Below are 11,309 nucleotides of genomic sequence, written 5' to 3' on the forward strand. Positions count from 1 at the left end.
GAGGTCTTCAGACACGATGGTTTAAGTTGTTTTTTGTTTTTGTTTCTAATAGGTGACAAAGTGCGTTTGCTCCGTGGTTTGCCATGTATGCATGTTGAATTTTGAGTATTTTTTCATCACATGCTTCCCATAATCTTCTTGTCACTATTTTGTCAAAAATTTTCGATAGTACAGGGAGTAAGGAAATGGGTCGGTATCCTTCGGTTGAATTCTGGTTCTTACCCGTCTTCGGAATGGGCGCTAGAAGAATATTGCTGTAAAGTTGGCACAATCTTGTTTTGAGGACACTTGACGAATTTTTTATCATGGTATAAGTAATTTTGTCCTTGCCAGGCGATGTTCCTTTTGCGTTTTGGAGTGCAAAATGCAATTCTGAGAGTGTTACTGTGTCTATAATGAAGTTTAGGTTGTTTCCAGGGCATTCCAAGCTGTCAATGTTCATATTTAATTTTTCTTGTATGAGGCTTCTATCGAATTTGGCGTTTGCCCCTACTGAGCTCCATGCTCTTGCTAGGTGATTCGCTTTTTGTTCTGGGTGTGAGATGACGGTGTTTTCTGTAAAGATTGGTGGAAAACTGGATATGGTATTGGATTTAATCTTTCTTACTTTGCTCCATAATGTTTTAGCATCTATCGTTGGGCTTAAGGAATTTACGAAGCATTTCCACCTTTCTTGTTTTGCCTTTTTACAGGCTCTTCTAACCTGCGCACACAATCTTTTGAAGTTAAGAATCCTTGTTGGAGTTTCTCTGTCCCTAACTTTTTTCCAAGCTTTCTTTTTTTCGTGTATAAGGGTGTTAATTTCTGCGTTAAACCATACTGGGGAGTTTTTCTGTTTCGGACATCGGCTGGTTGGCATGGATTCATTTGCTGATTTTCTAATTATCTTTTTAAGTAAGGCAGCTTCTTGGTTGACATTATTTGATTTAAGAAATTGATTGTCAAAAAGTTCTGTTTTATTTCGGAAAAGTTCCCAGTTTGCTTTGTTTTCCTTGAATCTCCCTATAAATTTTTTCTCGATCTTGGTGCTTCCATTCTGTATAAAAATTGGGAAGTGGTCGCCTGCGATAGGTTGGGATGGACAGCTCCAGGGCAAGCAACCTGCCAAATCACTTGAAGCTATAGATACATCTACTGAAGTAAGTGTGTTCCTTGTGTTCAGGAGTGTTGGTGCACCATTATTTAAAAATACTAATATAGATAGCGAGCATGTGCAAAGGACTCCCACATATTTCCGCTTCTTGAGTTGTACTGAGATCCCCAAAGTGTATTTTGAGCGTTTAGGTCCCCTGCGACTATATGATGTCCTGAGTTTATTTGTGGTAAGTCTTGCAGCATCTGTTGTGTTAAGTTTATGTCCGTTTCTTTGTAGATATTTGTAATATGTGAGTCTTTTAGTCCGTCTATGGTTATATATATATATATATTTTCCCGTGGTTCCTAGGTGGAACAAAGGGCCTCAATAAACAAGTTAAAGTTAAATCTATTAGAAGCTAGGAATTTTATTTGCCGCCAGGAGCGGCCTGCTTGTTGCACTTCTGTTTCTACTAGTCGCCTCCACGTGTTAGATGGTCTGCCAGGTCTGCGGCTGCCTTGGGGGTTCCAATCCAGGGCTGCTCTAGTGATATCACCATATGGCTTTCGAAGTGTGTGACCGATCCATTTCCATTTGCGGCGTCGAATTTCGAGATAGACTGGTATCTGTTTCGTTATAGTCCACAGATCGGAGTTTGATATGACGTTAGGCCAAAAAATGTGCGTGATCTTGCGAAGGCTGCGGTTGATGAATACTTGCATTGCTTGTATGTCGCGTGTTGACGCGTTCCACGTTTCGCATGCATACAAGAGGACAGATTTCACATTGGACTCGAAGATTCTCAGTTTCGTGCGCCTCGTTATATGCGTTGCTCTCCAAACTTTATCAAGCATGCCAAACACTACGCGAGCTTTCGATATCCGGTTACGTATGTCAGCCGCTGAACCGCCGTTTTTATTTATTACACTGCCTAGGTAGCAGAATTCATCTACAGCTTCGATGTTAGTGCCGCGTATCTGAAAGATATGTGAATCGGTGGTGTTGATGCGCATTATCTTTGTCTTCGCAATGTTTATTTTCAGTCCAGCCCTCGCTGCGAATTCGCTCACCGCCTCTATTTTTGCTTGCATATGTGAGTGTTTGTGTGATAGCAGGCAAATATCGTCAGCGTAGTCTAAGTCCTCAAGGTTGCCGCTCAGGCCCCAGGATATGCCTCTGTTCGCCGCTGAGGCGATGATGCAAAAGTTGGTTAGTGGATGTTTTATGATTTGAAGCGTTTATTGTATTTTTAACTAATATTGCTATTCCTGATTTTGCATACGTTAAATGTTTGTTGTGGTGAAATATTTGATAGTTTGGTAGGTGAAGTAATTGTTGGTTTTTGTTTATGATATGAGTTTCCTGTAATAATATGATATCTGGATTATGTGTGGAAGTTAGGTATTCCAGTCCAAATTTATTATTAATAAATCCCTGAATATTCCATTGTATTGTTGAGAGGTTTAGGCCGAAATCCATTTACGGTATTAAAAGAATGAATCAGTTTTTTCTGTATATTTCGGCGGTGTCTTTTCGTGTGTATTAGGTGTGATGTCGTTTAGCTCAGGTAGTATTAGTTCCCTACTTGGGGATGTTTCCATGTTATTATCTTCTGCGCATATGTTGTTGTGTCTGGTGATTGTACTGGTTTTCTGCGTATTTTGTTTTGCTTGTAGGTATTTTGTCTTTTTGTGTGTATTAGGTGTGATGTCGTTTAGCTCAGGTAGTAGTAGTTCCCTACTTGGGGATGTTTCCATATTATTATCTTCTGCGGATATGTTATTGTGTCTGGTGATCGTGTTGTTTTTTTGTGTATTCTGTTTGGTTGGATTTTCTGTTTGTGTGTATCTGATAGTGTCTGCATTTGTTACCTTAGTTTCTTTGTTTACATCAATATTCTTTTGTGTGCTGTTAATTGTTTGTGAACTATTGTTTGGTAGGTTGTTTTGGTTAGTTTTTCTGTTTGTTGTTTCGTTTTGTTTCTCTGGGTTTTTTGTTATATTAGGTTTGGTGTTTATAACTATTTGTGCCATTGTTGGTTTTGTTGTTCGCTTTGTGAAAGGCTCGATTTGGTAGGCGGAAGGGTTACTGTTATATATCTTCCATGCTTCTCGCACGGTGCAGCGACGTTCGATTTTTATTTTGTTGACTGCTTTGTGTTTTAGGAAGCTGAGGCAGGCCGAATCATAGGATGAGTGTGTGGTGCTGTCACAGTTTATACAATATTTTCCGGTGCATTTTTCATGTGAAGGGGGCGTTGCGCACTCTTTGCAAAGTTCCATGTTCCGGCATCTATTTTTGGTGTGTCCAAGTCTCTGGCAGTTTCTACATCTCATTGGGTTTGGAATATATTCTTGTAGGCGAACTCTTTCCCATCCAAGCTTGATTGTGTCCGGCCTACGAACCAGATCGAAAGTAACTACTGCTGCTCCGGTTGGTATTAGTTTATCTCCATACTTCTTCATGATTTTCTTAACCTCAATCACTTTTTGGCTAGCTAGACCTTGAACTAATTCTTCTTCTAGGAGGTTGATGATATTCCTGGAGAAGATTCTTCCTTGTGAGGTATTAAGTCCTTTATGTGAAGCAATCTTTACCGGAATTATTCCTATAAAAGTTGCTTTCTGAAACTTTTGAGCTGCCTTTAAGTTTAGGGTTTTGATGAGCAGATCTCCGGATCTTAGTGCAGACACTTCAATGTAGTCGACGCATATGTGTTTAAGCCCTTTGTCGATCTGGAATACATTGTATGACGAAAGAGGGCGAATATCTTCACCAACTTTTGGTCCCACCGCAGTCGCTACGAGATATCGCGGAATGTGATCATCGTTCTGTTTGTGTTGAGGGAGAGGTACGAAATCGTCAGATCTCGTGCGTTTGCCAGGTTGGTCAATGTCCGGGTCAAGTAGCCGAAACCTATTTGAAGAGGGGGGGTCAGCCCCATTCATTTTCACACTGCACTGGTTTTCAACTGTTTGTGCTACTATAAATTTTAACCGAAAAGAAAGAATGTGGTAGATTTGTAAGTGAATAGCTAACACTAAGCACTAAAGGAAATCACCAGTTTTGTTTAATCACAACGGAAGAGCGAAAATAACACGTCTTTGCGCGGCGATTGCCTGAACTAGACGATATACATATATTATATATGCTTACTCAAGTAGGAGAGAGCCAGATGTCGAACGTTGCCAAACGCGGGGGCCGATTGTGCTCTTTGTCGTTCGTTCCGCGCTTTCGCTTGCAGTTCAAGCAAGGTACATTAGCTTACATTTGCTTGCGTACAGAATAGATTCGTCCATTTCATATGCCCATATCAATTGTTAGCATCTTTACATATAGATTTGTTCTTTTTGTTTGAAAATTGCTCGAAATTGTATATGTATATGCATGTTTATATGTTTTGGCATAGGACACATGTATATTAGACTATGAAAATTACAGCAAAGTATATGTATGTATGCATGTTTATCTACACTAATATTATAAAGAGGAAAACTTTGTTTGTTTGGTTGTAATGAATAGGCTCAAAAACTACTGGACCGATTTTAAAAGTTCTTTCACCATTCGAAAGCTACATCATCCACGAGTAACATGGATTATATTTTATTTTGGAAATAGGGCTCGAGATATAGGTCAAAACGTGGACCCGGGTAACCTTCGGATGTGTATGTACAATATGGGTATCAAATGAAAGCTGTTGGTGAATGCTTTAGTACAGAGTATTTTTCATGCCGCTCCGTGACTGGGGTCTCGAGATATAGGTCAAAACGTGGACCCGGGTAACCTTTGGTTGTGTATGTACAATAGGTATCAAATGAAAGCTGTTGATAAGTGCTTTAATACGGGGTAATTTTCATACCTATTGATGACTAGGGTCTGGAAATATATGCCAAAACGTGGACCCGCCGTGTCTTTGCACCGAATTAAACCAAACTTACGCACATTGTTAAGTAAGTATTGAAAATGGGTTTCGTAAAGTTTGGTTGTAATTCGGAGCACTGGCAACGGTACGTTCTTTTGAATCAGCCATAATGTCGCTTACTTTTTTAACGCTTGGGGCGGAACTGAACTGTCAAATTGACAGTGTGAGTTACAATGTGTCAATATTTCTTTCTGATTTGGACGCCATAAGGAAAAAACGTAAGTGCAACATGTAAAAATTGTTTGTGAATTTTTTTGGAGTGGATTTTGGAACAGTGAATAATTTCTTACGAAATTTGAGAATTTAATGTGAAATCCGAATGAAATTATGTGTTCGTGGAAAAAAAATTTTTTTTCGTTTTTTTTTTTTTTTTTGAAAAAAATAAATGGATAATGGTTAAAAAAGCTCCAATGCTTAATAAAACATATAAATTGAAACGAAAAATTCATGGATGATCAGGAAAAAAGACGATTGTTTATTCATATGCGTTGATTTGAAATTTGAAAACAATCTTCTTTTTTCCTGATTTTCAATTTATATTTTATACAATATTTACTCAAAAACAAATAGAAAAACAAAAAATATTGTTTATGCCAAAGCGCTTGAATAAAGAATAAAGAAATAAATAATATGAAAATCATATATTTTCTGTTCTAAACCATATCTATTCTATTTTAGTGTGCCCAGCGAAGGGGGCCGGGTTTGCTAGTATACATATATTAGTATACAACATATTTTATAAGGTATGTGGTAAATATTACCATACATTTTTTCCTTTATACCTATATAATAATAAATTAATAATAAAAACATTAAAACAACAGGTATTATTAACAACTAGTCGTCCTAATTATAAATTCGGTAAGGACGATGATGATACACTTGGTTTTATTTTAAATTCTTCAAGTAAATCAAATTAATAATAATCAATAGAAGTCTTGTGCAAATACAAATGTGTGAATTTATATACATTTGCGCATATACATACATATTATGCTCACTCAAGTGGGAGAGAGCCAGATGTTGAACGTTGCCGAATGCGGGGGCCGATTGTGCTCTTTGTCGTTCGTTCCGTAGTCTTCACATACGCACTACGACGGAGAATTATAAATTTGCAATACTGTTTTTGTAGGATGGCGGAGTAATAAAAAGTTAAGTAAGAATACAGCTCTCTGTCCATTTTCAGACATTTGGCTACCTCATATTTTAAAATGTTGCCTTTATTTGTTAGTTATTTCGTATGTTGCTTCTTTGGAGGTTTTTAATTTTTAATTTAATTGAGGGGCAAATTAATTTTTTTTTATTATCTTTAAAATATTATGTGCTGGCAACTTCTTGTTTTGCTTGGTGATTTGTTTTCTTTTTTTCTTTCGATGTGTACATTCGGATGTCAGGACAAAAATAAATTGAAAATTAATTTGTTTTTGCGCTAGTTAACGACGTTAGTATAATAGTCTTTCACTCGAATATAGATGTTAGATATTAACTCGCTCTAGCGCTTTTTCCCGATTGCTCTCCCGTTACTCTCTCTTGTTAGGGTTTTATTTAATTATTATTATTTATTATCAACCATATCCTTATAATTAAAATTACAATGTAGGTAAGAGCTATGACTACGGTATTTTTCGCTACAGTTCTGCACGTTTGGGTTTGAAAAACGCTGGAATGCGACTAGTAATCCGTTATAAATATAAGTACAGGGTGCGTACGGTATTTATGAACAGCTTGAGTAAAACTATATAGCTTTTATTTTGAACAAAATTTAATAAAATCTCACGAACTTTTTGAACAACATTAACTTATTATATATCTATAAAATCAATAAAATTTCCATTTGCTGGACCTTCTCGGTTAAGGTCCGGAAACGATTGCATGTCCGAATCAAGTGCTCCTTATTCATATTGACTTTATTGGTATTAATTGCAACCTTCAGAGAATAAATGCTCTTATGCGGATCCTTTTTAGTTTCACACTCAACGCCTCATACGTAGTAATCCAGGGGATTAAGGTCTGGGGAATTAGGCGGCCATAAATTCGTTGATATGTGCTCATGGAAATTTTCAATTTCAATTTCCAATCTTGTGTCGTCATCGCTTTGTGTGAAGGACCAGAGTTTTTCTTAAAGATGTGGCTGGAAACTTCCTGTGTATGACAAAAGGAACGCCTGCAGGTTTGAACAATAGCCATCTGCCATTCTGGTCATCTCTGCGGTTAGTCTTTTGGTCTTGGTCAACATTTTTTTTGTGTTATGTTTACCTCAGGCATTTCAGGTTGTTTAATTTTATTTAGCAGGTTTTTTGATCGGAACACTCGCTGTTCTCGTGTTTGCTACGACATAAGCTGTCTTCTGCACATAACGTAGGATTTGTATCGGATATCCTCATGGACAACTCGACGCATAAGACCCTCAGCAACATTGAACTCTCTCACAAGGGCCCTCATTGATTTTGAAGGGTCCTCGTCAATGATCGTTTGCACTTGCTGAATAAATTCTGCAGAACGGACAGTGTCAGAACGTTCTTCGTATTTTTTTTTTTGCGTTTCGCAACAGATTCTCTATCGCCGCCTGATGTTTCCAATACACGGCGGACCTTATGAACGAATGAACGCGCGCTCTTAGAGATTTCTAAAGCGATGTGATTTTCACATAAAGCGTCGATAACTGCATGTCTCTTCATTTCTTGAGTTAAGTTGTAATCCTCCTGGCCTTATCTAAAAAAGTGCAAAAAGTAAAATAATGGTTTCGGGAAGTTATAGCCATGCCCTCAAATACCGTATGCACCCTTATTATCTCCTAAATAAAGCCCATTTCAAGGAATTTGAAACATGTTTCTCTAAAAAACCACGATTTATATAAATAAAAGCAGCGGTGGAAAGACTTACCATTACGTCAAAGCGAAAATATTTCTTTTTTTCATAGTCCACTTGCTGAAGTAGTTTAACAGCGCCCGTAGAGGAATCGATTTCGAAATATTCTTTTGCTTGATTGTTTAAAATGGCAAATTCAATCATGCTGTTTACGCCCTCATCCAAATCGCTTACTGTGATGAGTAGGGGTCTGTGAAGATACAAAGAGTAAAACAAAATACGTATATTGATGGATGTATGTACATACATATCAATGTATAATATTCGGAATAACGTTTTTATTAAAAGGTGCCGCTAACAGGTATGCTTTCCTAAATTTTGTAGAATCTATTTCATGAGCGGTAAACATTTTCATTTGATTTCAAATCAAGCTTGAAGCAGACCAACTCCCAGTTCTGTTTAGCTTGATGTGCAAATTAAAGATGACTCTCATACCGATTTCTCCAAGCAGCAGATGATTTTTTATGAAAAGCCTTTTCATGGCCGAGTAAGCAGATATTCTTTAATTATTATTTTTTTTTAAAGTTGCTTTACAAACTCTATTACTGGGTACTTTTTTTTAATATGTATGTACATATGTATGCCGCCAATAGCTTATCTGCATACAATAGGTTATTTACATACATTTTTTCAAATCGGCTAAGAAACTAAACGCTAAAAAAGTGATCAGGAAACACTATTGAAGTCACATCCCGCCCGCTGAGCTATACATGGGTGTGAAAGTGCCAACTTTGTGTTCAATTGTAGGGTGTTGGTACTGCTCCATATTTACATTTTATTTAAACACATAAGTAATAATGTAATTTTCAACAAATTAGATCTAAAGATATCTGGTATGTTTATGTATGGTTGACGGCCAAAAGTGATACGCAATTGGTTGGCAGAGAGTGGTGGAGGAAGTTTTCGGCACATGTCCTGACACAAAAAGATTTTTGTACCTCTCTTTTTTACGGAGCAAAGCATAGTAATTGTAGGTATCAAAACTGGTATTGGGATCCTCGCATATGCTCTCAAAAGTCAAGTCTATGTCCTGAGCGTCCACTTGTGTTGCCATTGTGCGCACTACAGCGCGCTTCCGGAATATGCGTCGCAGTCTCCTTGGTTTTCTGGTCGGTTTAGGCGACATATTTCAATTTACTTCTTTTGCTTACTAGAATTTTTTATTTATTTTTTTACTTTTATATATGCCATTAAATTTGAATGAAAATGAAACGCATGATGAAATCAAGGCGCATTCATACAAAGTGATTTTGTATTTTTCTCTTGCCATTTGCTGGTTTGCATGCCAAGTGATCAGTTTTTTATTTTGTTGTTGCTTCGTTTACTTTTTCATAATCTGTTTGAAATATATGTATATAAGTACAAGGGCATTTTCTTTTGTACTATTGCTATCAACTTTTATGAATTCGCCTTGGCTAAAATTGTAACTGTCTATAATTCCACTAAGTGCAAATGTATGGTGAAATTCAATTACCATATTTTAAAATCGGTAATAAAAAGCAGCTTTAAGAGATTTTTGGAAAATTTAATAATTTTGAAAGCATTTCGGCTTCGATCTTATATATACCTATGTACTCGCCTTAGAGTCTCTAGTAAATATTTTTCTTTAATTGAGAATATTGCCGTTCTTATCTAAAGTTCTTGAGCGTATTATGCATCGGCAAATAAACACGTTTCTGAATAACAATGCCTTGTTGAACACATTGCAGTCGGGGCTGAGATGTAGTAGAAGCTGCATCACATGTATTTTAATGATTTGTTCAGTGTGATTAAATAAAGTGATGTCCATGTATATGCCGATGACGTTCAATTATATGTTAGTTCTCCCATTAGCTGTATTGATATTCGCATAAGTAATTTGAATTCTGACTTGAGCCTCACAAGCAAGTGAGCTTCTGACAACGGATTAATTCTTAATCCTGATAAGTCCCAATGTATCGTTATATACAAAGATATATCAAGCTCGGTGGCTATACAGAAGTCAAAAAATGACGCTGTGACTATCTATGTGGACATTGTAAAATATTTATGGGTTACATTTAATAGAACTTTGACATGGAGCAACCACATCTTTACTGCCATAGGCAAAGTTTATGGTATGCTCCGCAATTTATGGGCAGCTCAACATTTTACACCAGTAAACATTCGACTCCTAGTAGCTAAAACGTATTTGTTACCAACGTTACTGTGTGATTGTGAGTTATATACTCCTTGTGATAGTGTGGGTCGTAGTAAGCTCAATGTTTTGTATAACAACATTGCAAGATACGTTTACTGTAAAAAACGTTATGACCATATTTCTGTTTTTTTCGAAAAAAATTGCTTCTGTATTTTTTTACGACTTCCTTAGGTTTAAATGTTTAGTTTTACTCCAGAAGATCATAAACACTCGGGAACCCAGATACCTCAAAGATCGACTTATGTTTTTAAAGTCCTGCCGGTCCCTAAACTTAGTCCCGATAAAATACAGTTGTTTGGTGACTGAACGTCAATACTTTGTGTTCTCTGTCCGTCTTTGGAATACCTTACCTTACAAAATTAAACGTATAAAAGAAAGCTCGTGTTTTATAAATAAATTGCGTCGCAACCTTGCCGAAAATTGCTGAATGTACTCAAATGATTCCACATTATTTAAATCTCTTCCAATTAATCCCTACTCCTACTACTACTATTTTTACCTTACTTTCTTTGTTTAATACTTTCTCCAACTTCTACTTCTTTATCACTAGCTGTAATTTTAATTTCATTGTTAATTCTTTTATGTAAACTATTCTTAAGGTCAATCATTGTAAAAATAACCTATGGTTGTATGTTTGACTTTAATAATAATAAAAATATAAAATATAAAAATATAATTCATTTACCTCTTTTGTGAATCATTTTTTTGAAATGCGAAGGAACCAACTTTAGCGATCTCCGAAATAGTGCCTCTGTATTCAGTTTTTTCAAAAAATGGCTCATTATCGTTAATATCTAAAATGTGTATAACAATATTGTGAGTGGAAGTAGCTGATGCCATATTTGTTGCAATAATTGTGAGATTAAAGGATCTGAAAAGTAAAAGAAAATATAGAAATTTATATTTATTTATTCTGATTTCATGTAATTATTTTATTAAACATAAGTTGCTATGAAAATGTTTAAATAATAAAACGCATGAAACGCCGATCTTCTTTTGATTGAGTCTCTTCTCGATGCTGGTAAGACCTCTATTTGCAGGATTCCTATTTTCTCACATAGGGATTTATGGGAAAAGATAATAAAGTATAGAACAGATGAAGTTCGGTTAGGTTGAAGCAGTTGTCCACTGCTTGGTGTGAGATTTTATCACTGATAGTCAGAGTGAAAATGTAGTTATCATCTTCAGTACCGCACCATACTGCGAGAGTGTTACGGCTTTTATTATTGGCATCAGTTCAGCCTGAAAGGCACTAGTAGTCGAGA

The 11,309-nt window shown here is 36.4% G+C and overlaps 1 protein-coding gene across 1 annotated transcript in view; it reads right to left on the minus strand.

The window, feature by feature from the left end:
- The window catches only part of LOC128860964 (fat-like cadherin-related tumor suppressor homolog), a 70,826-nt gene that overhangs the window by 18,132 nt on the left and 41,385 nt on the right, over positions 1 to 11,309 (minus strand). Inside the window, exons 10-11 of the mRNA XM_054098786.1 lie at positions 10,730 to 10,915; positions 7,881 to 8,055 (exon numbers count right to left, since the gene is read on the minus strand). Coding sequence (XP_053954761.1) covers positions 7,881 to 8,055; positions 10,730 to 10,915 — 361 coding nt within the window. The remainder of the gene's footprint in view (positions 1 to 7,880; positions 8,056 to 10,729; positions 10,916 to 11,309) is intronic.

Source organism: Anastrepha ludens, chromosome 4 (assembly GCF_028408465.1).
Source record: "Anastrepha ludens isolate Willacy chromosome 4, idAnaLude1.1, whole genome shotgun sequence".
In the NCBI taxonomy this organism is placed as follows: Eukaryota; Metazoa; Arthropoda; class Insecta; order Diptera; family Tephritidae; genus Anastrepha; species Anastrepha ludens.